This window comes from Esox lucius, chromosome 25 (assembly GCF_011004845.1).
Source record: "Esox lucius isolate fEsoLuc1 chromosome 25, fEsoLuc1.pri, whole genome shotgun sequence".
Taxonomy (NCBI): Eukaryota; Metazoa; Chordata; class Actinopteri; order Esociformes; family Esocidae; genus Esox; species Esox lucius.
The window spans coordinates 9,632,154-9,654,543 of record NC_047593.1 but is presented as its reverse complement, the minus strand read 5'-3'; the positions used below and the strand labels follow the sequence as shown (position 1 = coordinate 9,654,543).

At 44.8% G+C, this 22,390-nt stretch overlaps 1 protein-coding gene across 14 annotated transcripts in view; it reads left to right on the top strand.

Moving 5' to 3' along the window:
* tenm3 (teneurin transmembrane protein 3) overlaps positions 1-14,979 on the top strand; it is a 270,450-nt gene extending 255,471 nt beyond the window's left edge. For all 14 annotated transcript variants that reach the window (XM_029118033.2, XM_029118036.2, XM_034291255.1 and 11 more), the window contains 8 exons: positions 1,422-1,718; positions 4,265-4,490; positions 4,674-5,002; positions 5,143-5,651; positions 5,815-6,094; positions 6,296-6,563; positions 9,171-9,301; positions 10,101-14,979. In XM_029118033.2, coding sequence (XP_028973866.2) covers positions 1,422-1,718; positions 4,265-4,490; positions 4,674-5,002; positions 5,143-5,651; positions 5,815-6,094; positions 6,296-6,563; positions 9,171-9,301; positions 10,101-10,856 — 2,796 coding nt within the window. In that variant the 3' untranslated portion in view covers positions 10,857-14,979. The remainder of the gene's footprint in view (positions 1-1,421; positions 1,719-4,264; positions 4,491-4,673; positions 5,003-5,142; positions 5,652-5,814; positions 6,095-6,295; positions 6,564-9,170; positions 9,302-10,100) is intronic.
* The last annotated feature ends 7,411 nt before the right edge of the window (positions 14,980-22,390 follow it).

The window sequence follows — 22,390 nt, the reverse complement described above, 5'->3', positions numbered from 1 at the left end:
GTTTGTTGGTTTCGGCCTGCCTTTCATCTTTTGTTGCTGCCACAGGTTAGTGAGTTTCACACGCCTCCCAGAGTGGGCGGGGCTGGTTGAAATAACTTAATTAGTACCACTTATGTCAACGGGCTTTCTTGTGTGGATCCTCTCTTCGCTTGAAGATGATTCAGTCAGATCTGCGTCCCCCCCTCTTCTTCACAAATGTAATGAAATATCATTCAAACTAGGCTACAACATTGGACAGCTCTTGGTCAAGGCTGCGGCTAAATGCAATATGGATTTCATCCACTGAAAAGTTAATGACACCGTTTTTCAAATCAAATAGTCCTCGGTTTCATTGTCAACGTTTTCATTTTCGTCTTTCTGTCACCGGCTCAAATCAGGGACAGTTTGTCATTGATTAACAAGAGATCACAATGCTTGATTTTTTAATGATTTGTGTCCTCCAAAATCAAAGACAATATTTGAAAGTCCAACCATCAAACCATTATTGCCCAGAAATAGAGCCCCCCCGTCCGTCCGTCCGTCAACTGCTCAAGGGTTAATTCCGGTGTCAGATGCTTTCTGCATGAGCAGTGTAAAATAATGGGGCAAAAAATGTCTCCAAGGTATTTACAAGATGTCCATCCACCGTCTATGATCTCTATCTCTTTGAAGACCCCTGCTAAGCGTCCAAAATGGGAGCCTCTTCCCTATGCATAGTATTTCTCTTTGGGCCTCCTCATTACTGAAGAATGTCTTGGAAGAATCCGCTGCCTTTGTTTCGCCTTTTGTTTCTGGTGTTGCTGGCAACAAAAAGCCTGCTAGTAGATAGGGACAGGTAGGCAGGTGTGGGCGTTGGACATGCCTTCTTTGTGTGAAATATATCGGGACAGGGGTCGTGTTTTTGATTGTCTTGGTTTGTCAGGGCATTCATCTTCAAATGCTCTTCTAGGCTGAGAAAGAAACTCTACATTGTTGCCACTTTAGGGTTTTATTGTATTTCTCTCTCTCTCTCGCTCTTTCACTGGCACCAGAAATTCCTGGGAGGGCTAATTTATGCAAGCAGCCAAAAACAAGGGTTTGAACAAACGCCAGCAAGTCTTTCACACTAACGAAACACTCTTCATAATAACAGCTAATCGACTGTGCTGCCCTTGCATCAAGATTCCCTGAATTAAATGTTAGGGTCGTTCTGCAAAATCGATCAGGGGTAAACGGCACTTTAAACAAACAGCAGGGTCAACGGACAACGATAAATAGCCGTCTTCTCTCCCACTTCCCAGTTCCGTTATTTCTTGTTCGTTCCAATGTAATTCCGATTTTTGTTTGACAGTCACTTTTTCTGTTCCATAATACACACCAGTGGATGATTTCATCTGAAATGGCTTAGTCCGAAATCCATTTCCTCAATCCTAAGACTTTCCCCATGGCGTTTCTCCCTAAAGGTAAACGGCAGAAACCTCCTCTCGGTGGACTACGACAGAACTCTCCGGACGGAAAAGATCTACGACGACCACCGGAAGTTCCTGCTGAAGATCGTCTATGACACTCAGGGTCACCCGACTCTGTGGGTCCCCAGCAGCAAGCTCCTGTCAGTCAACCTCACCTACTCCAGCTCGGGACAGGTGACTGGCTTACAGAGGGGTCCCACCACAGAGAAGGTGGACTACGACAGTCAGGGGAGAATCGTGACCCGCGTGTTTGCAGATGGAAAAACCTGGAGTTACACATACTTGGACAAGGTAAGAAAGCGAACGCAGTTCAACACCTACAACACACATCGGAGGTTTAGCGGGGGCAAAGCAAGACGTCCCACAAGCCCCTTCGTGGCGTCGCGGGGGAAAAGAAAGGTGGAAACAAGATAGGACGACTGGTACGCCGGCGGAGGTCGAATGCGGTTGCATGTCAGACCTAGTGTTTTTGCAACTTGATTTGAAGCCAGTGTTTTTGCCGGGTAGTCTTGTCAGTCAAAATGTCAGTCTTAAACCTCCCTCTGCTCTGCGCTAAGCTCAATGTTACTACATCATGGAATCAAAGGATTTGGTGCTAAGTAGACACTGATTCTCCCCCTTAACACCAAGACATCTTCACAGACACATACAGATGGATTCTCTCCCTCTTCACCATTAGTCAAGCTATTCATATTGTTAGAGAAAAGTGCGCCTCCTGTGACCAAAGGATTTGCGGTTGCGATGGTAGCCCATTCTCACCGTCAACGCAAACAAACACAAGGTTATTTTCTGAAGAAGAAAACATTGGAGAAAAAAAGCCCAAAAAAATGCCCTCAAAAGTAATTGAAGGCCCCGTTGAAAGCCGTGAGTGTCAAGAACAGAAAAGACGCTTTGAAAAATATACAAGGGAGTCTGCACGGACTGTACAAAAGGAGTTCTCAATTCCCTTTAGGTAGTGAGGGACGAAAAATGTGTGTGTGTGTGTGTGTGTGTGAGGGGGGGGGGGTTGAGGAAGAGAAGGGGGGGGGCGACAGCAGGAAGATAACACAGACATGTTTGTGAATGTTTCTGCACAGAGAGTTGGCTTAAGAGGGACTACTGAAGACCAGTGTTGTGGATGAAGGGGGGGGGGGGGGGGGGGGGGGGGGGGGGCTGGAGCCTGGGTTTAGACCGCAGGGGGTTGCCACAGGGACACAACACACAGACAACCAAGACAGGGATAGACAGACAGAGAGAGAGAGAACAAAGGGACAGAGAGGGAGAAGAGAGTGGAAGGGGGATGAAGAGGGGATAGACAGAGAGAAGGGAGAGAGAGAGAGAGAGAAAAGGTAACGGCAGAGAGAGAAAAGAGGGAGGGAGAGATGGAAGGAATGAGTGAAAGGAGAAACCAGACTCAATGGCTTCAATCTGGGCTAACTCTCCAACATAGCAGAAACTTTTTCCAATCTCACTTCCAGGACGCATTTTAGGGAAAGATGATCACAGAGGTTATGTGGCATTTACATATTTACATGTAAACAAAGTTTGAAAAGTGTGTGTGTGTCGGCTCACCAAATCTGTATTGGTTTCACGCACAGACCGAACCCCCTACCCCTCCCTCGTCTGTCGGCCTACACACACACACACACACACACACAGTGCCCACCCACCCGCCTGTCGCCTGCCAGTAACAAGCTCAGGTAGCCAAACATACAGTATGCTCCCGACGCAAGTCATGCACATACAGAGAAACAAACACACACCCGGCGTGCCCGTGGGGAACTTGAGTCATGTCTGTCCATGTATGACAGACAAGGTGAAGGACGGCTCCTTCAGAGAGACACACATCAAGTTCTGGAGGCAGGCAGGGATGCAGGAAACAGCCCCCAATATCCCTGTCCAGCTTCCCTGCAGAGACTCAGATCCAACACGCTTTCAACCATCCAAGAGAAGGATGAACACCTCAGAAGAACAACTGAAAAGAGTGGACATTAGGAAGGGGAAAAACAGGGAGGAGAGCAGGTGAATCCTTCAGGTACTGTTGAGGGAGGAGAGCAAGTGAATCCTTCAGGTACAGTTGTTGTGTTTGAATGGCGCTCATCCCTCCAGAAACACACCTTACCACTTACCGTAAACGCCACAGCTCTGCCCCTTTGCTCCGAAACAACTCCGACATCACGCCCGGCCGTCCTCAGCTTCCGAAAAAGTGCCCCATTCTCGATGTAGTTCACTACTGTAGGCGGTTCCTGTTGAAAGCAGCGCACGACATAAGGAACAGGTCCCTTCCAGTTGTAGGCGTAAACGTCCACTCTCCCACCTGCCGCAAGGCGAAAGGAGCTAATTACCTGCTGTTTGGGTTAGTGATCGCGACTTCCTGACTTTTGTGAGATAAGTAGGTGGAGACACACTCTCTTTGTCTCAAACGCACACCCACGCCACTCCACTCGGAGAGGAGTTGACGGCCACCGAGGGCCAATCATTACGCAGCGCTTCAGGATTAACGCCCTGGAGTGCATTAAACAGTTGTGCGTTTCGAGAATGAGAGGGAAAGGGATGGCGGGTGGCGGCAAGGGATGGCTCAGCCAGGTCAAGGATAACTTAATTAAAAGAAGAAATTGTTCAGGAAATGGAATGTTAATACCTGCTTTTGCACCCCATTTGCATTTTAAAAGCTCATTGGTGTTAATTAATTGAGCCTTTTCCCCCCTCTCTTCTCTCCACGTTTTCTTCCTCCATTTGCCCCCTTGTAATCCTTTCACTTTGCACTCTCCTCCTTTTTGTCTCCCCCCCCCATTCTCACCCCCCCCCCATGTTACTTTCCTATCCATCCTTCCCTGTCTCCCATCTCTGTCCTCCAGTCCATGGTTCTTCTGCTCCACAGTCAGCGTCAGTACATCTTCGACTACGACCTGTTCGACCGCTTGTCGGCCATCACCATGCCCTCTGTGGCGCGTCACACCATGCAGACCATTCGCTCCGTGGGCTACTACCGCAACATTTACAACCCCCCGGAGAGCAATGCCTCGGTCACTGTCGACTACAGCGAAGACGGACAGCTCCTCAGAGTGGCACACCTCGGGACAGGTCAGAGGATGTTCAAAAAGAGTTTAGCGGATGTTCAGCATTTTGCCATTCGGTGTTAGAGGGTTCCACATCATGAATGTGTTCTAGGGGGTTAGGGGAAATTGTTATCCATGGTTTCAATTTCACCTCAGAAATATTGCATGGCAGGTTTCTTGGGATCAAAATAACCATCTACTTTTACAGGTCGTAGGATTTTATATAAATACAGAAGACAAAACAAGTTGGCGGAGATCTTATACGATTCCACGAGGGTGAGCTTTACGTATGACGAGACAGCCGGCGTGCTGAAGACGGTCAACCTCCAGAGCGAGGGATTCATCTGCTCGATCAGGTACCGCCAAATCGGACCGCTGGTGGACAGGCAGATCTTCCGGTTCAGCGAGGACGGCATGGTCAACGCTCGGTTTGATTACACCTACGACAACAGCTTCAGGGTCACTAGTATGCAGGCAGTCATCAACGAGACGCCTCTGCCAATCGACCTCTACCAGTTTGACGACATCTCCGGGAAGGTGAGCTTTTTAGATTGCGCAAACCCAAGTGGTTAGGAACTAAGAAAGTGCAGCTCATTAAAAAAGGGGTTTAAAAAACACGTCTCATACAGCCAGATACTGTGATCTAAAACTCTGAAATAATGTGATTTGATTTAAAGGTGGAGCAGTTCGGGAAGTTTGGCGTGATCTACTATGACATCAACCAGATCATCTCCACAGCGGTCATGACCTACACCAAACACTTTGATGTCCACGGCCGGATCAAGGAGATCCAGTATGAGATCTTCAGATCCCTCATGTACTGGATCACCATCCAGTACGACAACATGGGCCGGGTGACTAAGCGTGAAATCAAGATCGGACCATTCGCCAACACGACTAAGTACGGTTACGAGTATGACGTGGACGGTCAGCTCCAGACAGTCTACCTGAATGAGAAGATGATGTGGCGCTACAACTACGACCTCAACGGTAATCTCCACCTGCTCAACCCTGGGAACAGCGCCCGGCTGACGCCGCTACGCTACGACCTCCGGGACCGCATAACCCGGCTCGGGGATGTTCAGTACCGGTTGGACGATGACGGCTTCCTGCGCCAGAGAGGTGCTGATATCTTTGAGTACAACTCCAAGGGGCTTCTTGTTCGTGTCTACAGCAAAGCAAACAGGTGGGACAATTGATTTGTGGTTGTCTCATATAAATGTATCATCCATTCCGAACAAGTTACAAAGTTGACCGAATTATTATAAGGTGATTAACTTGTTTATTTTATTTAAGGTTATGTAATCGCTATTTGTAACCCGATTGGTTTTTCTCCCTCACAACAACAGTTGGACCATCCAGTACCGTTACGACGGGTTGGGTCGCCGTGTGGCCTCTAGAACCAGCCTTGGCCAGCACCTCCAGTTCTTCTACGCGGACCTGAACTACCCGACCAGGATAACACACGTCTACAACCACAGCAGCTCGGAGATCACCTCGTTTTACTATGACTTGCAGGGACACCTCTTTGCCATGGAGATCAGTAGCGGCGAGGAGTTCTACATCGCCTGCGACAACACGGGGACGCCTCTCGCGGTGTTCAGCAGCAACGGGCTCCTCCTGAAACAGGTAACGTCAGGACGTCTTCCAGTACAATCCTGCATGTTCTGTGGGCTCGGTCGGGGGTTCAGAGTTTTTAGTGTTTGGCGACACAAAGCGCATTTCTCAGAGAATAAAGAAAATAGTTTGTTTCCAGAAGTCTCAAAAATCGGCGTCTCCAGCAAGACGTTTGTTTTGACATTGTCATTGTGTCTCATTGTCATTGTGTAGGTCCAGTACACTGCATATGGCGAGGTCTACTTCGACTCCAACCCGGACTTTGTCCTGGTGATTGGTTTCCACGGTGGTCTGTACGACCCCCTGACCCGCCTGCTGCATTTTGGGGACCGGGACTATGACATCCCGGCCGGTCGGTGGACCACACCGGACATCGGGACGTGGACAAGAGTCGGGAAGGACCCGGCGCCGTTCAACCTGTACATGTTCAGAAACAACAACCCTGTCAGCAAAGTCCATGAGGTCAAGGAGTACGTCACTGGTGAGGCCCGTCCAGTTTACTTGAACGTCTAGCTCAGGCATGGGCAAAGGGTGGCCTGTGGGCCTCATGCGGTCCCCATCCCTTCTTTTTGCGGCACTGAGATTAATTTAAACAGTAGAAGGATATACAGGTGCTGGTCATCAAATTAGAATATCATCAAAAGGTTGATTTATTTCAGTAATTCCATTCAAAAAGTGAAACTTGTATAATATTCATTCCACACAGACTGACATTTCAAGTGTTTTTCTCTTAATTTTGATGATTATGACTGACAACTAATGAAAACCCCAAATTCAGTATCTCAGAAAATGTGAATATTACTTAAGACCAATACAAAAAAAGGATTTTTAGATATGTTGGCCAACTGAAAAGTATGAACATGAAAAGTATGAGCATGTACAGCACTCAATACTTAGTTGTGGCTCCTTTTGACTGAATTACTGCAGCAATGCGGTGTGGCATGGAGTCGATCAGTCTGTGGCACTGCTCAGGTGTTATGAGACCCCAGGTTGCTCTGATAGTGGCCTTCAGCTCTTCTGCATTGTTGGGTCTAGCGTATCGCATCTTCCTCTTCACAATACCCCATAGATTTTCTATAGGGTTAAGGTCAGGCAAGTTTGCTGGCCAATTAAGAACAGGGATACCATGGTCCTTAAACCAGGTACTGGTAGCTTTGGGACTGTGTGCAGGTGCCAAGTCCTGTAGGAAAATGAAATCTGCATCTCCATAAATTTTGTCAGCAGCAGGAAGTAAGAAGTGCTCTAAAACTTCCTGGTAGACGGCTGCGTTGACCTTGGACCTCAGAAAACACAGTGGACCAACACCAGCAGATGACATGGCACCCCAAACCATCACTGACTGTGGAAACTTTACACTGGAATTCAAGCACCGTGGATTCTGTGCCTCTCCTCTCTTCTTCTAGACTCTGGGACCTTGATTTCCAAAGGAAATGCAAAATTTACTTTCATCAGAGAACATAACTCAGCAGCAGTCCAGTCCTTTTTGTCTTTAGCCCAGGCGAGACACTTCTGACGCTGTGTCTTGTTCAAGAGTGGCTTGACACAAGGAATGCGACAGCTGAAACCCATGTCTTGCATACGTCTGTACGTGGTGGTTCTTGAAGCACTGACTCCAGCTGCAGTCCACTCTTTGTGAATCTCCCCCACATTTTTGAATAGGTTTTGTTTCACAATCCTCTCCAGGGTGCGGTTATCCCTATTGGTCGTCTTTTGGACAGCTGTCAAGTCATTATTCTTCCCCATGATTGTGTAGCCTACAGAACTAGACTGAGAGACCATTTAAAGGCCTTTGCAGGTGTTTTGAGTTAATTAGCTGATTAGAGTGTGGCACCAGGTGTCTTCAATATTGAACCTTTTCACAATATTCAAATTTTCTGAGATACTGAATTTGGGGTTTTCATTAGTTGTCAGTTATAATCATAAAAATTAAGAGAAGAAACACTTGAAATATATCTGTGTGGAATGAATGTATACATTATACAAGTTTCACTTTTTGAATGGAATTACTGAAATAAATCAACTTTTTGATGATATTCTAATTTTATGACCAGCACCTGTATACACAGAAAAAATATATAATTACATTTGTTGTAAAGTTAGGATTGGAAGCAAAATCTATGCTGGAAACCAAACATGAAATAGACTTGAAATACACTTGATGATACCTATTACAGAAGTCTGTACAAGCCAAAATATCAAAGTAGTGAAAAACAGCCAAAAAACCTATAGCATTCAAAGGGTTCAAGCATTTAATATCACAGCAACGAACGCGCAGAATCCCAGAAGATATGAGCAGAGTGGGAAAACAGAACATTGATCAATATTTTAAAATTGCCCAGATATACGTTAAGCATTGAACCTAGTGTACTTTTAATACATGTGTTAATAATTACATACAATACATGGACGTGTGTGTTCCAAGTTAATCTGAGGCCACCTGATGACCAGTACTTCAATTATGTGGCCCCCACCACCCAAGTTGCCCATCCCTGGTCTAGCTTATAGAAGACAAAGATCTTGAATTCTTAAACAGTCCCTGTCAGACAATTTGAACTTAGAAGTAGTAAGGAGAGACCATGATCATAATTTTAAGGCAGACTGATTTACTCCCAGTTGTTCGCCAATAAACCAGTGTTTTCCAGTTCAACATGATCTTTTTAGAGTCCGGCTGATTGCCCTAACAGAACTGTAAGATCAGTTATAGCAATACTATTGTCATTTTGTGATGGCCACAGATGAACAGCTCCTTATGAACAGACTATTAGTATGAATATTTAATGACAGTGAATTTTAGCGATTGTTTAGCTGTCCCATATTACCTCACTGCCATGCATCTCAATGATGTTGCCATTGTTCTCGTCAGTTACCCTTTCCATGTGATAATTGTTCAGGCTAGAAATGAAAGGTACGGCTGGATGTACGTGTTTTTCTTCAGAACAACAAAGGCCTATTGTACATGTCTGGCATCTCAGTTTGATCATGCTAACATCTGAAAATGATGTAACACTGGGACATATCCCCTGGAGGTCTCTTTCTTACTGTTGCGATGTGCTAATCTAATGGTCTCGTTGTGTTTCCATATTTACAGATGTCAACATATGGCTGGTCACGTTTGGTTTCCACCTTCACAACGCCATCCCAGGGTTCCCCATCCCCAAGTTCGACCTTACCCAGCCCTCCCTGGAGATGAAGAAGAGCCAGCTCTGGGATGACCTGCCTGTATGTCGTGTCTCCTAGCCCCCCTCCATCCTCGCTATGGCTTATTTACCCAAACCCCACAGTCATATCTCTCCGCCTCTCTTCAATGAATACATCTTGACCGTCACATCCTTTCGCCTTTCTTCAATTACTAAATCACCACTGTCATTTCCCTCCGCCTTTCTTCAATTACCATATCTCCACTGTCGTGTCCTTCAGCTTCTCTATGGGGCTTATTAGCCTACAGCACAGTCCCTTGGCACAGCTGGCAGGGAGAAGCAACATTCGGGGTGGTCCTCAGTTCAGCCTCTGCTCTGAAGGATCGGGAAATCACACACGTAAACACACACACACATTCCAATTACACCGCAGCCAAATCATCTGCTGGATTGTCTTAAAATAAGGTCAAATTATCCACACGTTTTTGAAGTGCAAATGAGTCCCATATTGGTTTAATCAAGTGCCCATGACTAGTGCTTCTTCCTCTCTGTGTGAAATTAACAAGCCGTATGAGTGATCCGCACAAGCCCAACAATAAAAAAGGGAAACTTTTTTTTTGTCATCATTGCAGTTGTTTAAATCTTCACAAAGTGTCGTCGTGTTGAAACAAAAGTTCCCGCCAGTGTTTATTTTCTTGCTGTAACAAAAAATGGTTTGTCATATCTTTTGGAGAACTGTTTGGTTTTTATTTATAACATAGTACTGGCTGTGACTAAGGACATGCAGCTGGCTTGAGATAGTTCTGCTTTTATATCTGTAACCTACCCTTCACTCCCTCTCCTCCCTCCCCCTCTCACTCTTCTCCCTTTATGTCCATCAGTCAATCTCAGGGGTGCAACAGGAAGTGACCCGACAAGCCAAGGCCTTCCTGTCTTTTGAGAGGATGCCGGAAATCCAGCTGATCCGACGCCGCTCCAGCCGGGAGAAACCCTGGCTGTGGTTCGCCACGGCCAAGTCGCTAATCGGCAAGGGCGTGATGCTGGCGGTGACACAGGGCCGCGTGGTCACCAACGCCCTGAACATCGCCAACGAGGACTGCATCAAGGTGGCCGCCGTCCTCAACAACGCCTTCTACCTGGAGGACCTGCACTTCACGGTGGAGGGTCGCGACACGCATTACTTCATCAAGACCAGCCTGCCCGAGAGCGACCTGGGCGCGCTGAGGTTGACCAGCGGGAAGAAGAGCCTGGAGAACGGCGTCAACGTCACCGTGTCCCAGTCCACCACCGTCGTCAACGGCCGCACCCGGCGCTTCGCCGATGTGGAGCTGCAGTACGGCGCACTGGCGCTCCACGTGCGCTACGGCATGACCCTGGACGAGGAGAAGGCGCGCGTCCTGGAGCAGGCCCGGCAGAAGGCGCTGGCGAGTGCCTGGTCGAGGGAGCAGCAGCGGGTGAGGGACGGGGAGGAGGGGGTGAGGTTGTGGACGGAGGGGGAGAAGAGGCAGCTGCTGAGCGGCGGCAAAGTGCTGGGCTACGACGGCTACTACGTCCTCTCCATCGAGCAGTACCCCGAGCTAGCCGACTCGGCTAACAACATCCAGTTCCTCAGGCAGAGCGAGATAGGGAAGAGGTAACAGACATAATCCTCGGCACTGGCCGCCAAAGAGACTGCCCTAAACACCCCCCCAACCGCCTTCCTTCGCCTCCCCCTTTCCAACCTAGAGCTGCATATAGTGCTGCCTGGCTGAAAGAAAAAGTAAAGTAACAGTAAAAATGTAGAAATATTCCAAACTAAATTACACACTGAGGCCTGAAAATGAAACAAAATGGCTCCATGTTTGTCCGAAGTTCTATACAGCGTTGAATGGACTGTGGACTCTCTTCAAAAGAGAGAAACAAGTCAAAACTTTCAGTTTGTTAAAGGAAAAAAAAAAGGTTGTTTTTTTTGGTTCTGTTTTTTAATGAACATACTGATTTACTTTCAGATGAAGAGAAAGAAAAAAGACGAAAAGATGTGTTTACAAATGTGTACCACTATAATGCGTCTGAACTAATACGTAGACAGAAAACTTCTTGGTTTCTTACAAAGGACAATGTCTATAATCTGATTCCACACCCTGGCGACTGACCTAAAACCTTTGCATACTGGAAAGGATAGCGTTGCTGTTTGCAAGACTGTAGGACAATGGGTCTCCAATGATGTTAACAAGGCAGTTGAAAACCACTTGTTGAAACCACTCGCTTGTTCTTCTGCTTTTCTTTTTAAAAGGGACGCTACCACCTAGTGACTTCTTTGCCATTACTAGATCAAAGTAAGATGTCCTATCCGTGACTTTGGGAATCAGGGGTGCGTGTGTGTATACAATTGAGACAAGTTGTGTGTGTGTGTGTGTGTGTGTAAAGGAAGAACTTAATCGTTGAAATGAAAGAATCATATCCAACCAATCTTTTGAACAACTGTGTGAGACAGTATCTTTATGGATTTTTTATGCAGATTAAAAATTCCAAATTTATCCGTACATCAATATTAGTCTCTCAGAGAAAGTAATTTATGTACAGTGTTTATACATAAAAAAAATAAAATCTTAAAAAATATGAAGATTTTTTTTCCTTCGTCATGCATTACTGTTTATCCTCTTCATAAGTTTTAAATATTTTATCCTATTAGAAGTTATGGTAATGCTTATTGAAATACATTTGAAAAAATCCACCCTACTGTATTATTGATTTTTGCATTGAGAATATTCCAAGTAGGGTTTTTATTTTTATTTTCTTGCCTTTATTGATCAGATTTCTCTGATATCTGAGATAAATCACATTTTAGTTTGGCACTTATATTTTTTATTAGAAAAGTGTCCGTTGAATGGTCGATGTCAGACGATTATATCGTAGGGAACACTAGGCTACTGTTGTCAAGTGCTGCAGAATAGTTTGGCTGTGAAGTATGGTAGTATATTCTGCCTTGTGAAAATAGCCTTTGAGTCTCCAGTCCCTTTGAGTAGGACAAAACCGAGGTCTTCAGCTTGTCTTCAGCTAGAGGGTTTGAAAACCAAACACCTTGGTTTTCTAACCTACGTAGATATAATTTCTGCCTTTAATACAGTATAAAAAAAAACATGCTTTATCTTAGATCTCAGTTTCGCTATCATAATCACTGTTAGGGCTGGAAAATAATATGAAAATGAATCCCTTTGCAGAATCGAGGGAATTAGCATGGACGACATGCTCCAAATGGGAATCCGTCAATTGGGTTTCCTAGGAATGTTTCTGGAGTTTTCCAATCCAACACACTATAGCTCTTTGCTGTCTCTCTGTAGCCACCTTAGGAAGAGCTTAATTCACGTTCCTTCTACCAGCACAGATAACTGCAGCAGCGAGTACTGCACATAACCAAATATGACGAGCCCCTTGTCTTCAACAGATTCAAGGCCGTTATAGTCCAAGGGGCCCTTTAACACCATGCTCGTTAATGTATTCCTACCACTTCACTTTTTTTAAATCCTAAACGTGGCTTGAAATACAAATATTACACAATATGAAGTGCAAACACAATCATATCAAACTGTTCATTCGCTAGAGCAAAGGGCCAGAGTTTAGCACGAGTTCCACTGGGGAAAAGCGAGAGAGACAAGCTTTGGGGAAAAAGCCTACAAATAGCTTTACAGTATGTGCATTCTAGGTAATTTTACCAGACATAACCTAAATGGCTATAGAGGGGGTAATGTAAAGGAATTTCCAGGCGGTGAACATGATACGCACTTTGAACTCTTCCTGCTCCTTACACATCGCTCGCTGCGAGAGGAATGACACACATTCACCCACAAGAAAAAACAACAATTTCGTGTGGGTTTTATTTTTTACGCAAAACTTTGATTATTCTAAATGCTTTCGTGATGATTTAAACCACGCTTAAAGTGACTGTGCCAGTCAAACTTAACACACCCAGGAGCCATAGCCAAACAGAAGACTACAGTACCACTCACACAGACTCTGTTTCAATGTTGCTTTTTCAGTCAATGCAACCGCCTCATAGTTCAAAAGAGTTCAATTTTCTTTTTGGTAAACAGATTGTAATTAAAAAAAGGAAAAAAAAAGACTGACGAATGAGAAAGTGTTTTTTGTTGCTGTTATTGTGTTTCTTTTTTATATCGATCATTGAGTTGTATTGCCTAGCTTATTTTTCTATTTGTATGTGACTAGCTGGATAAAGAGTGGGAAGAAGACGTGCTCCAAGTTTGTGAGTTTTGCTATGCTGTTTTCGGACTGTCTGTGGTACTATTCGTTGGTCTGTGTTATGTGCCATGTATTCTGCAGGGGGGTTCTCTCGGGTTGCTCCAGCCCCTGCAGTCTCACATTTGATTCTATGATTATCCCCTCTCCTCCTCCATCACATGCACGTGATCCAGTCAAGCCGTGCATCCTGGGTTTGACTCGGGAGACTTTCGAAATAGCATCTGCGCACAGTCAGACAAAAATACCCATTAAGTGCTGCTCTTTAACTAGGATACATAAACTGTATCAGATAACGCCTACTGGAGCAGACCACCTAGTAACGAGTAAAAAAAAAGAAATTGGTTTTGAAAATTGTCATCCCATTAAAATGTAGGAAGGGATGCGTGCTGGGTAATGTGCTGTCCAAAAAGTGAGGTCTGAGGAGGAACCATTTCTGTTGACTATTGTTTGCATGCTTAGAAAAGGAAAATGCTCATCCATCCAAAACCAGGACATTTCAGTCATTGTTTGCCATCTGTGTTAGAACAGAGATTTACTTCCATGTCTATGTGGTCAAATGCTTCTGTATTATATTGCACTATAATGTAACAGCGTTAACGTTCAGTCTGTACAATAACCTTAACATGAAGGCCAATGCCGGAACAGGTCTAGGATCGGCCTGGGGGGGGGGGGGGCGGGTTGAAACTGACTGCAGAACAGTGTCTAAGGGGATCACGTCTACAGCATCTTTAGCTTTTTCTAAAAGGTGATTCGGATGAGGTACTGCCTTATTATAGGGACTAAGAGGGAGTACACAGTTCGCTAGAAAGGCTTCAGATGGCTGACCGTTATGCCCTAGTGCATCAGCTGTTACTAATTCTATCCATTTTGTTTCCGAGGTAATGAGGATGCCAAGGCCACCTCCCTCAACCTAACAAAAAATCCGGCAAACATTTTACAGACTTCTAGGGATGTTCTAAGTGAACGCCCAAGCTAACACGGCAACGTTGAGGTAACGTCCTGAGGTCGGTGTGTTTGCTGGGATTCTCCCGTGTGGTGTGGTGAGAACAATTTGAGAAAATGTTTGTTTGTATTTTTTTGTTGAGACATGTTTTGCTTTGGAGATTGAGGGAATGGAGGATTTGAAAGGATTTGCTAAAGATCTTTGTATTTTGTCATTTGTTTTCTTTCTCGCAAAAATGAAGCAGATGAGTGAAAAGTGATATTAATTGTACAATACAATAAATGGTGTCAGTCAGTCCTCGCTTTGTAATGAAGGTACACAAATATTGCTTTAATTTATTACGAGATTTGCTCATTTCTGTCTTTTTTTCTATCAGCATCCTCCGCGAAAGGTTCATCATGATAATATTGTTTTATATAAAGAAACATAGCTGTTTTAGAGTGCAATTAAAGTGCAATTTTAATGTAATCTCTGAAAGGTCATTTCCTGGGATGCAGTCCCATTTATCTCCCACATGTTAATGCACCAACAGAGATCGATCATCATAACAATAAACATGTAATACCGGAAAGGTTTCTGAAGCTTGATTGGACTGCTCTTTATTTCATTTATTTACTCTCATTGGCTGCATCAACTCAGACACACAATCCATAAGCTCTCCGAAAAAAGAAATATTCAACTCTGTCCGCAGGAGAACTCCATTTGGTTCCATGGAGCACCTTTTGGTTGGCGAGGAGAACGTTTTGGGATCCACGCAGAACCCGGATAATACGCGGACCCATAAAGGGTTCTACTTGAAACCAAAAAGGGTTCTTCTATGGGGAGAGACGGAAAACATTTTTGAAACCCCTTTTTTGTATCAGGTACAGACGCACGAACGTGCACACAACTATCTCACGCTAATCTCTTTATTTGCTTAAAGCAGCTGCTAGTAGATCTTCCGTAAAGTCCATTCTGATTCAACGGATGCAAATTCTTGCTCAATAATCATCATCCATATTCTGAATCCGTGCAGGGCCGACCGGATCAATCCAGCCACCTGTGTTGCTGTGTGTTTATTGACACTCTGGGGAGAATGAAGATGAAAACAGCATCTCATCTCCTTTCACATGCTTGCTCAAGATGTGTTTTTATATGTTCCTTTGAAGGGTGCTTTAAACGATGCGTATAGAGAAATGTGTGAAGTACCAACACTTGTGTGTTGATTACATTATACAGGCTTAGAAAACCATACATGCACTGCAATACGCATAGGACAAAATTCCATAGGTATTATAATTGACTCTCTGTTGCATAACATGATGGATTTCTATTTCTGGTTGTACCACTAAGATAAAGCAGTGGTCATGGTCTGCTTTTTGTTTGGCAATAAGTAGGTCTCTTGAAGTGGCTAGCATATTCTTGTTAGTCTTTTTGGAGCAGATGGCCAACGCATGATGTAAACTGTTCTGGTGGTAGGATTTTGTTCGTGATTGACCATTCATTCCCTAAATAACTGTAGTTGCATCGAATCCAAGCTCAGGAATCGCGTAGGATTGTTTCTAGACGACGGGCTCGTTCATTCAATCTTGTGAATGCACATATATTTTTTAAATGTGTTCCGGTTGGTTTGCAGTTCAGAGTAGAACAATACTGATACGATACTTCTGGAAAATCCACACAACATTGGACAGTGGAGCCTAATGTGTCTTTAAAACTATCATACATTTTGGCATGTCAATGCAAAAGAGCTTAGCGACAACTCTACCTGTTCAGGGAGATAACATTGTACAGCAACGCTGCAGTTGCATTTACATTTGAGTCATTCAGCAGATGTCCTTCTCCATATGACTTCAAGTTTGTGCATTCATCAGGTAGCTAGGCGCCATAGATATACAGTGCAACACTGCTTTATATGTATCTTTGGCACAACGCCACCACGTTCCTAGATGCAGACTGTGGTAAAGGGCCACAACGCACTCCTTCCTGGCAATAGGTGGACACTTCTTGGAGTAATGGCATTCCTTAGGACCCCAAGAAGGAGAGAAGGCCTGAAATACAACTACCAGGTAAGACGGAACAACTAAACGAGCCATTAGATGAATGATAAATAGCAATTGTTTCCACTGAAGCTACATGGGGGGATTTAAACAACCACATAACTGCTAAAAACCTCTCTTTAGCGACTTACTCTCTTGGCAACTCCAGTCCATAACTTAGCCAGAAACTAAGGACTTGAGTGTGTACTGGGATTTTTCTTTCATTCCTCTTCCTGTCACAGCTCTTGCAGAGTGAACGTCTGTGTGGGAGTGAACCATGGCCTGTGAGCTCTTACCTCATGTCTGAAACAGAAGATAGGGAGTGTCCCAAATGGAGCCCTATAGAGGCTATGTGGTGCAGCACCGTTGAACAGAGCCGTACCCCAAAAAAGGGAGTAGGGAGGCATTTGGAACATTGCTGGAAAAGCCTCTCTGGTTTTGCTGGTGTTTCTACGACGTGTAGCGAAGCGATATGTCCTGTGCTAGAGATATATTAAATATCACACTGGTATTCGAATAACACATACGCTGACCCTCTGTCACACATGTATATGTCACGCTTGTTCACACACACACACACACACACACACACACAGAGTCCTACAGTTGCAATCTATCAGTGGTGTAGAAAATAGAATTAGAGCAACTTGCGTGGAAGCAAAACCCACTGCATGACCGAGGTAAACCTCATTTAAGACCACAACATGGGTGGAATGGCTTTCCCCCGACGCCACCACGAGTCATACCCCAGAGGGTGAATCCCAACTGGCCCCCTACGCACTACATAGTGTGCTACCTCCCACTAGAGGCGATAGGATTGAACTGGGACAGGTCGGGACTAGCTGTGCACGGCGAAGGGAGCAGGGCACAGTCCACCGATCTCCCGCGGTCACCGAGGGTGCGTTTATCTTTCTTGTCGTTTATTAGCCGGCAGTGAGGTGTAAACCGAAGCCACATGTTATCGTGTCGGACGCTTAGGCTTGCGGACTGGTCGGAGGCCGGCTTTCCCGCTCCGTGCACGTGCGTGCGTTTACGATGTAGAAGGGACCGGTGTTGTAGGATATCAACAGTCTTGTAGTGACATACTTCGTCTTGAAGGGTGTAGCACGCAGCCTCCAGACCTTATATTGACCTGATTTCAAATAATAGCTGCGTGTTGCTATTTGGTCGGTCGGTAGGGGGGAGGAAGGGAAATGAGAACAGATTAGCATAATGCAGCCACAACTGTTTATTCCAGCTCAAGGGGACTGACTGGAGCCAAGCCAGGTACAAAGTCAACAGACGTGCAGCACACGCAAATGGGCACGTGCGCGCACTCGCACGCATTTTTACCGTGCTTGTGGGGATCCCAAAACCATATTTCCCCACAAAACCCTATTTTCTCTGACCCCTACAACCAAATCATGATTTGTAACACGTAACCTTAATGTAAACACTAATATAATATAAACACTGTTTTCTACAGTGTTTATGCCTGAAACCGATCGGCTAAGATGGAACTAGACAGCAGACGAGTGCCTGCAAGGTCGTATTGTCCTTGTTTAACTCTCCTTAAGGGTACCTTCCGTCCTCACAAAGAAGGACAAACTAGCATGCGCACTTAGAAACCGACTCGCTCCGCCACAAATACTTAGAGACACCAGCGCTTGATTAGAATAGAATATTCAGTCGGAGGGGCTATTCAGAGTCAGAGCCATGTTAGTATTGACACTTAAAGACATAATGTAAAACCCAAAATCAGCATACGTCCAGAGAAGAGGGCACTTACACATTCTCCTTCTACACTGCATTAACACACAACATAGTTCTCCCAGACGCCACTTAAATAGTCCTGCTGTGTGAATAGTCACACCAAATAGACCCAGACATACAGTAATGTCCAACAGTACTGTCCCCATTCAAATAACTGACTATGTCTCTAAAAATACCTTAACGTTTTTGGTCTCCACAATTCTGTTCAATTCACTCTATTCACTATATTCCAGAACTGTCTGCAGTGGCACGGGTCTTAAACGTCTTCATATAATTATGTGCGGTGCAAATGGAAAATGCGGCGTCTCTGGAGATGAACTTGCAGCCTTGAGATAGTCCATACTTGCTACAGTCGTTTCTGACCTCCTTGGACAATTCTCTGGTTTTCTTTATTTCAGCTCATTGCGGTTCAAACAGTGGCACGAAACAGGAGAATGAGACCATTACTCCATTCAAACTGGTTATATATTGCAGACACCTGCCACTCTTGAAATCTAATTATCTAATCTAATTATTCCTAGACGGCGGGAATAAAATGACCGGGCCATTTTGAGATTTTGGAAATTATTCCAGTCTTAAAAAAACTGCAAACCAAAGACATACATGGGGGACACCAAAAGATCTTAGAATTTTAACATTATTCAGAGAGTGAATTTTCTTAAAACGGTGCCAAAACAACGTGTGCCCCCACAAAAAAAACAGCAGCCCACACACACTCTGTATAGAGCGACAGAAAATCTTAGTCCTAAATCTTTCCCTCCACGCCTGCCAGACCGTCAGACTGCTAGCAAAGCATTTTGTTTGATTTCCATAATTCAATTACACACAAGTGTCACGTTTTGTCCTACACGACTCCTCCTCAACCATAAATAGATGAGCAGCTAGGACACGCACCCTGAGACGGCTGGCTTTAAACACTGTCGTGCTATTTTTCTAATAGTCACCAATACTGTAGCAGAGAGAGGAGGTGAGAAAGGGGAGAGAGGAGGAGAAAGGGGAGAGAGGAGGAGAAAGTGGAGACTAGGGGTAAAGAGAGGAAGAACATGAAGCAGACATGTCTGAACCACCTCCGTAGAGCTGTAATTGATTAAATGTCACAAAACTCCTCAGGTGATGTAAATGTATTTTATTTTAGGTGCATAAACCACCAACGCTTCTTCCAATACCTCAGCAATATTCTCTCTCCTGGAGGGTGGTGTTGTGACGGGGGGGGGGGGGGGTAGGTTCGGGTAGATGAGGATAGAGAGAGTCTGTGCGAACATCTTTACATTTGGAAAAATAAATGTGTCTCCTGGTGTGCCCTCACATCAGCAGTTTATCTGCGACTGCCAAGCTGAATACGTTTCGAGAAGAGTTGAGATACTGAAACAAACTCAGAGCGGGTGTGGTGAAGGAGCTGAACAGAATTAAGCCTCAGTGTTGGGCATCGGTAGATTAATGCTGAATATTCCATTACCTAAACTCTGTGAGGATGATATGCTAATATTTCATTGTAGTTGTAATAGAACTCTCTAGTGGCATGTTTACCGTTTCACAAATAATCCATCATCCTCCCGTTCTGGCTTTCCACCAAGCCAGTGTGGTCTGAGGACGGACTTGGCTCACTTTTAGCCAGGAAAAAGTCTCACGGCAGAGTGTTTCTCACTTCACTCATTTCATCCCTTAATACTTCCATTTGTATGTTTAGTCAAGTTGGGATGGAGACCCTGCGTGGGTTAACCGTCTCAACCGGGCTGACACTGAAGCGTCTCCATAAACAAACAAGGGTTTGTCTATGAAGGGCCGCTGATAGATGCACCTTCCTTGCAGGGGGAGGCCGAGGTCGATCGTTAAAAAATGGAAATGCAATGGCTTTGCGGTCCTTCTCCCAAGCCCCCCGAAAAGCTGGCTGCTGGCCAGAGTCAATGGATGGCGGTTGGTGCTCTTGTCCAAGAACTCTTAGTTTGTGACACCTGGAGGATTAAAGTGTTTTTCTTGAGAGGCTCAGACAGGATAAGCTTGATGATGTTTGCGATGGCACGGACAGCCCATTTCGGTAGCCAGACAGCTTTTCAGTTCTTCCATTAGTCTCTTTTGATGTCCTCTTCGCTCGGACTCTCTATCCTGTCTCTATCTGTCCCTCTCTCTCTTTTTCACCTTCACCCCCTCCGTCCCATCTCGGTCTCCCACCCTCACCTTAACCCCTTTCTGTCCCCTCTCTCTCCCCCTCTCACCTTCGCCCCTCTCCCCCACTCTCTCTCACCTTTGCCCCTCTCTCACTCTGTCTTTCTTAAGTCACCAAGGATTTCACTGCCTGTCTCCATCCCTCAAGTCCCGCTTGTCACTGTGTCGATGTCTTTGTTTCTGCCTGTAGTTTTGCATTCAAGCCGCCACGTCTTGAGGGTGACCCCGGGGACTTTGTGTCAGTTCATTGGTCCATCCACACCTGTCCTTGTAATGCTGTATTCACCAGCCATCTAATCAGCAACCTTCTCTTAAATAAATGGGACAAGGCTTGCAAGCTTCAGCCAACAGTAGCATCTAGCCATGACTTTGATTAAATTCGCTAATTAAATCATAAACACATACTTTGTTGTGAGTTATTGGCCCATATCACACTACATTGACTCAACTGCCAGCGTGTTTGTTTGTATGTTTGTGTGTTTTTAGGGGCATTCTATATAGCTCACTTCAGAACCATTACTTACCATGAGGAATGAGCTAAAACTGAAGGCCTATAGGGGCGGCTATAGAGCTTCTACTCCTGCTACGGTTCAGAAAATACACACACACACACACACGCACGCTTACATATGTACCCCTGGAAACACACCCACATGGAAATTTTCAGTGAGCCGTAGACTACAGACACAGGAAAATGGGAGGCCATAATGACAGTGTAGCATTTCCTTGAGGTGGTTCAAAGCCATTTAGCCAATCCTACAGGTAGGAAGAGATAATTACTTTGTGGCTGAACTACCCTGATATGGTGTTGAAGACTTAGTTCAAAGCGAATGGTACATTAATCAAAGAAGAAATCGGATTCGCTACATGTACAATACAGACAGGCCCTCCGCTCAATCTCCCTCGTCACGCTGGTGCTCATGCTGTCGGTCTCACTTTTTCTCTCAAACACACACAACTTCTCACCCCGCCATCCTTCTCGCTCTAGGTTCATCCTCGTTAGAGAGCGTTCTTCCCGCCCCCTTAATTTCGGCAGACAGCTTTATTGGCCCTTTTATAGCTCGACCTTCGTATAAGCTTTAGGACCACGTTTTTACCATCTACATACTGTATTTACCTTTACTTATGTTAAGTCATTTTGCAGACCCTGTTATGAAGAGTGGCTTACTGTTCACTGTTATTGGATCATGTTGAGACAGACAACCACACATCACAGAAGTAATAATTCTTGTCCTTAGTAATGTTGTTATCCTCAATGCCAGGGCCAGAAGGAAAATACTTTTTCTGTGCGGTTTTTAAAGGTGTAATCCACCCAAAAAAAATCACAGATTCCTATGAATTATACTTAAATAATGCTAGTATCTGACAACAGAACTGGACACATTGTGAAATTTTTCTGCCTTTCATAGTTATACAATTAGAAACCAACGAGCGAAACTGACGGAAGATATCGGTTGAGACTCATGCCGACTACAAAACCCATGCTGCCATGTGCTCTCTGGCTAAGTGAATGTTACCTGGCTAGTCAGAAGTGGCTGGCTAGTCAGAAAACGTATCGACACAAGAATACGAAAGGACTTACGTAGGGAGGTACACACACACACAAATAGTGTGATGAATGAAGATGACAAACAAAGACAATAATATTTTGAAATATATTAATGAGGAGGAACGCTGCTCTGCAGGCCTTTGATGGCAGAGGGAATTTAAGTGTAGGGTTATTTATGCATATATATATATATATATATATATATATATATATATATATATATATATATATATATATATATACACTCACCTAAAGGATTATTAGGAACACCATCCAAATACTGTGTTTGACCCCCTTTCGCCTTCAGAACTGCCTTAATTCTACGTGGCATTGATTCAACAAGGTGCTGAAAGCATTCTTTAGAAATGTTGGCCCATATTGATAGGATAGCATCTTGCAGTTGATGGAGATTTGTGGGATGCACATCCAGGGCACGAAGCTCCCGTTCCACCACATCCCAAAGATGCTCTATTGGGTTGAGATCTGGTGACTGTGGGGGCCATTTCTGTA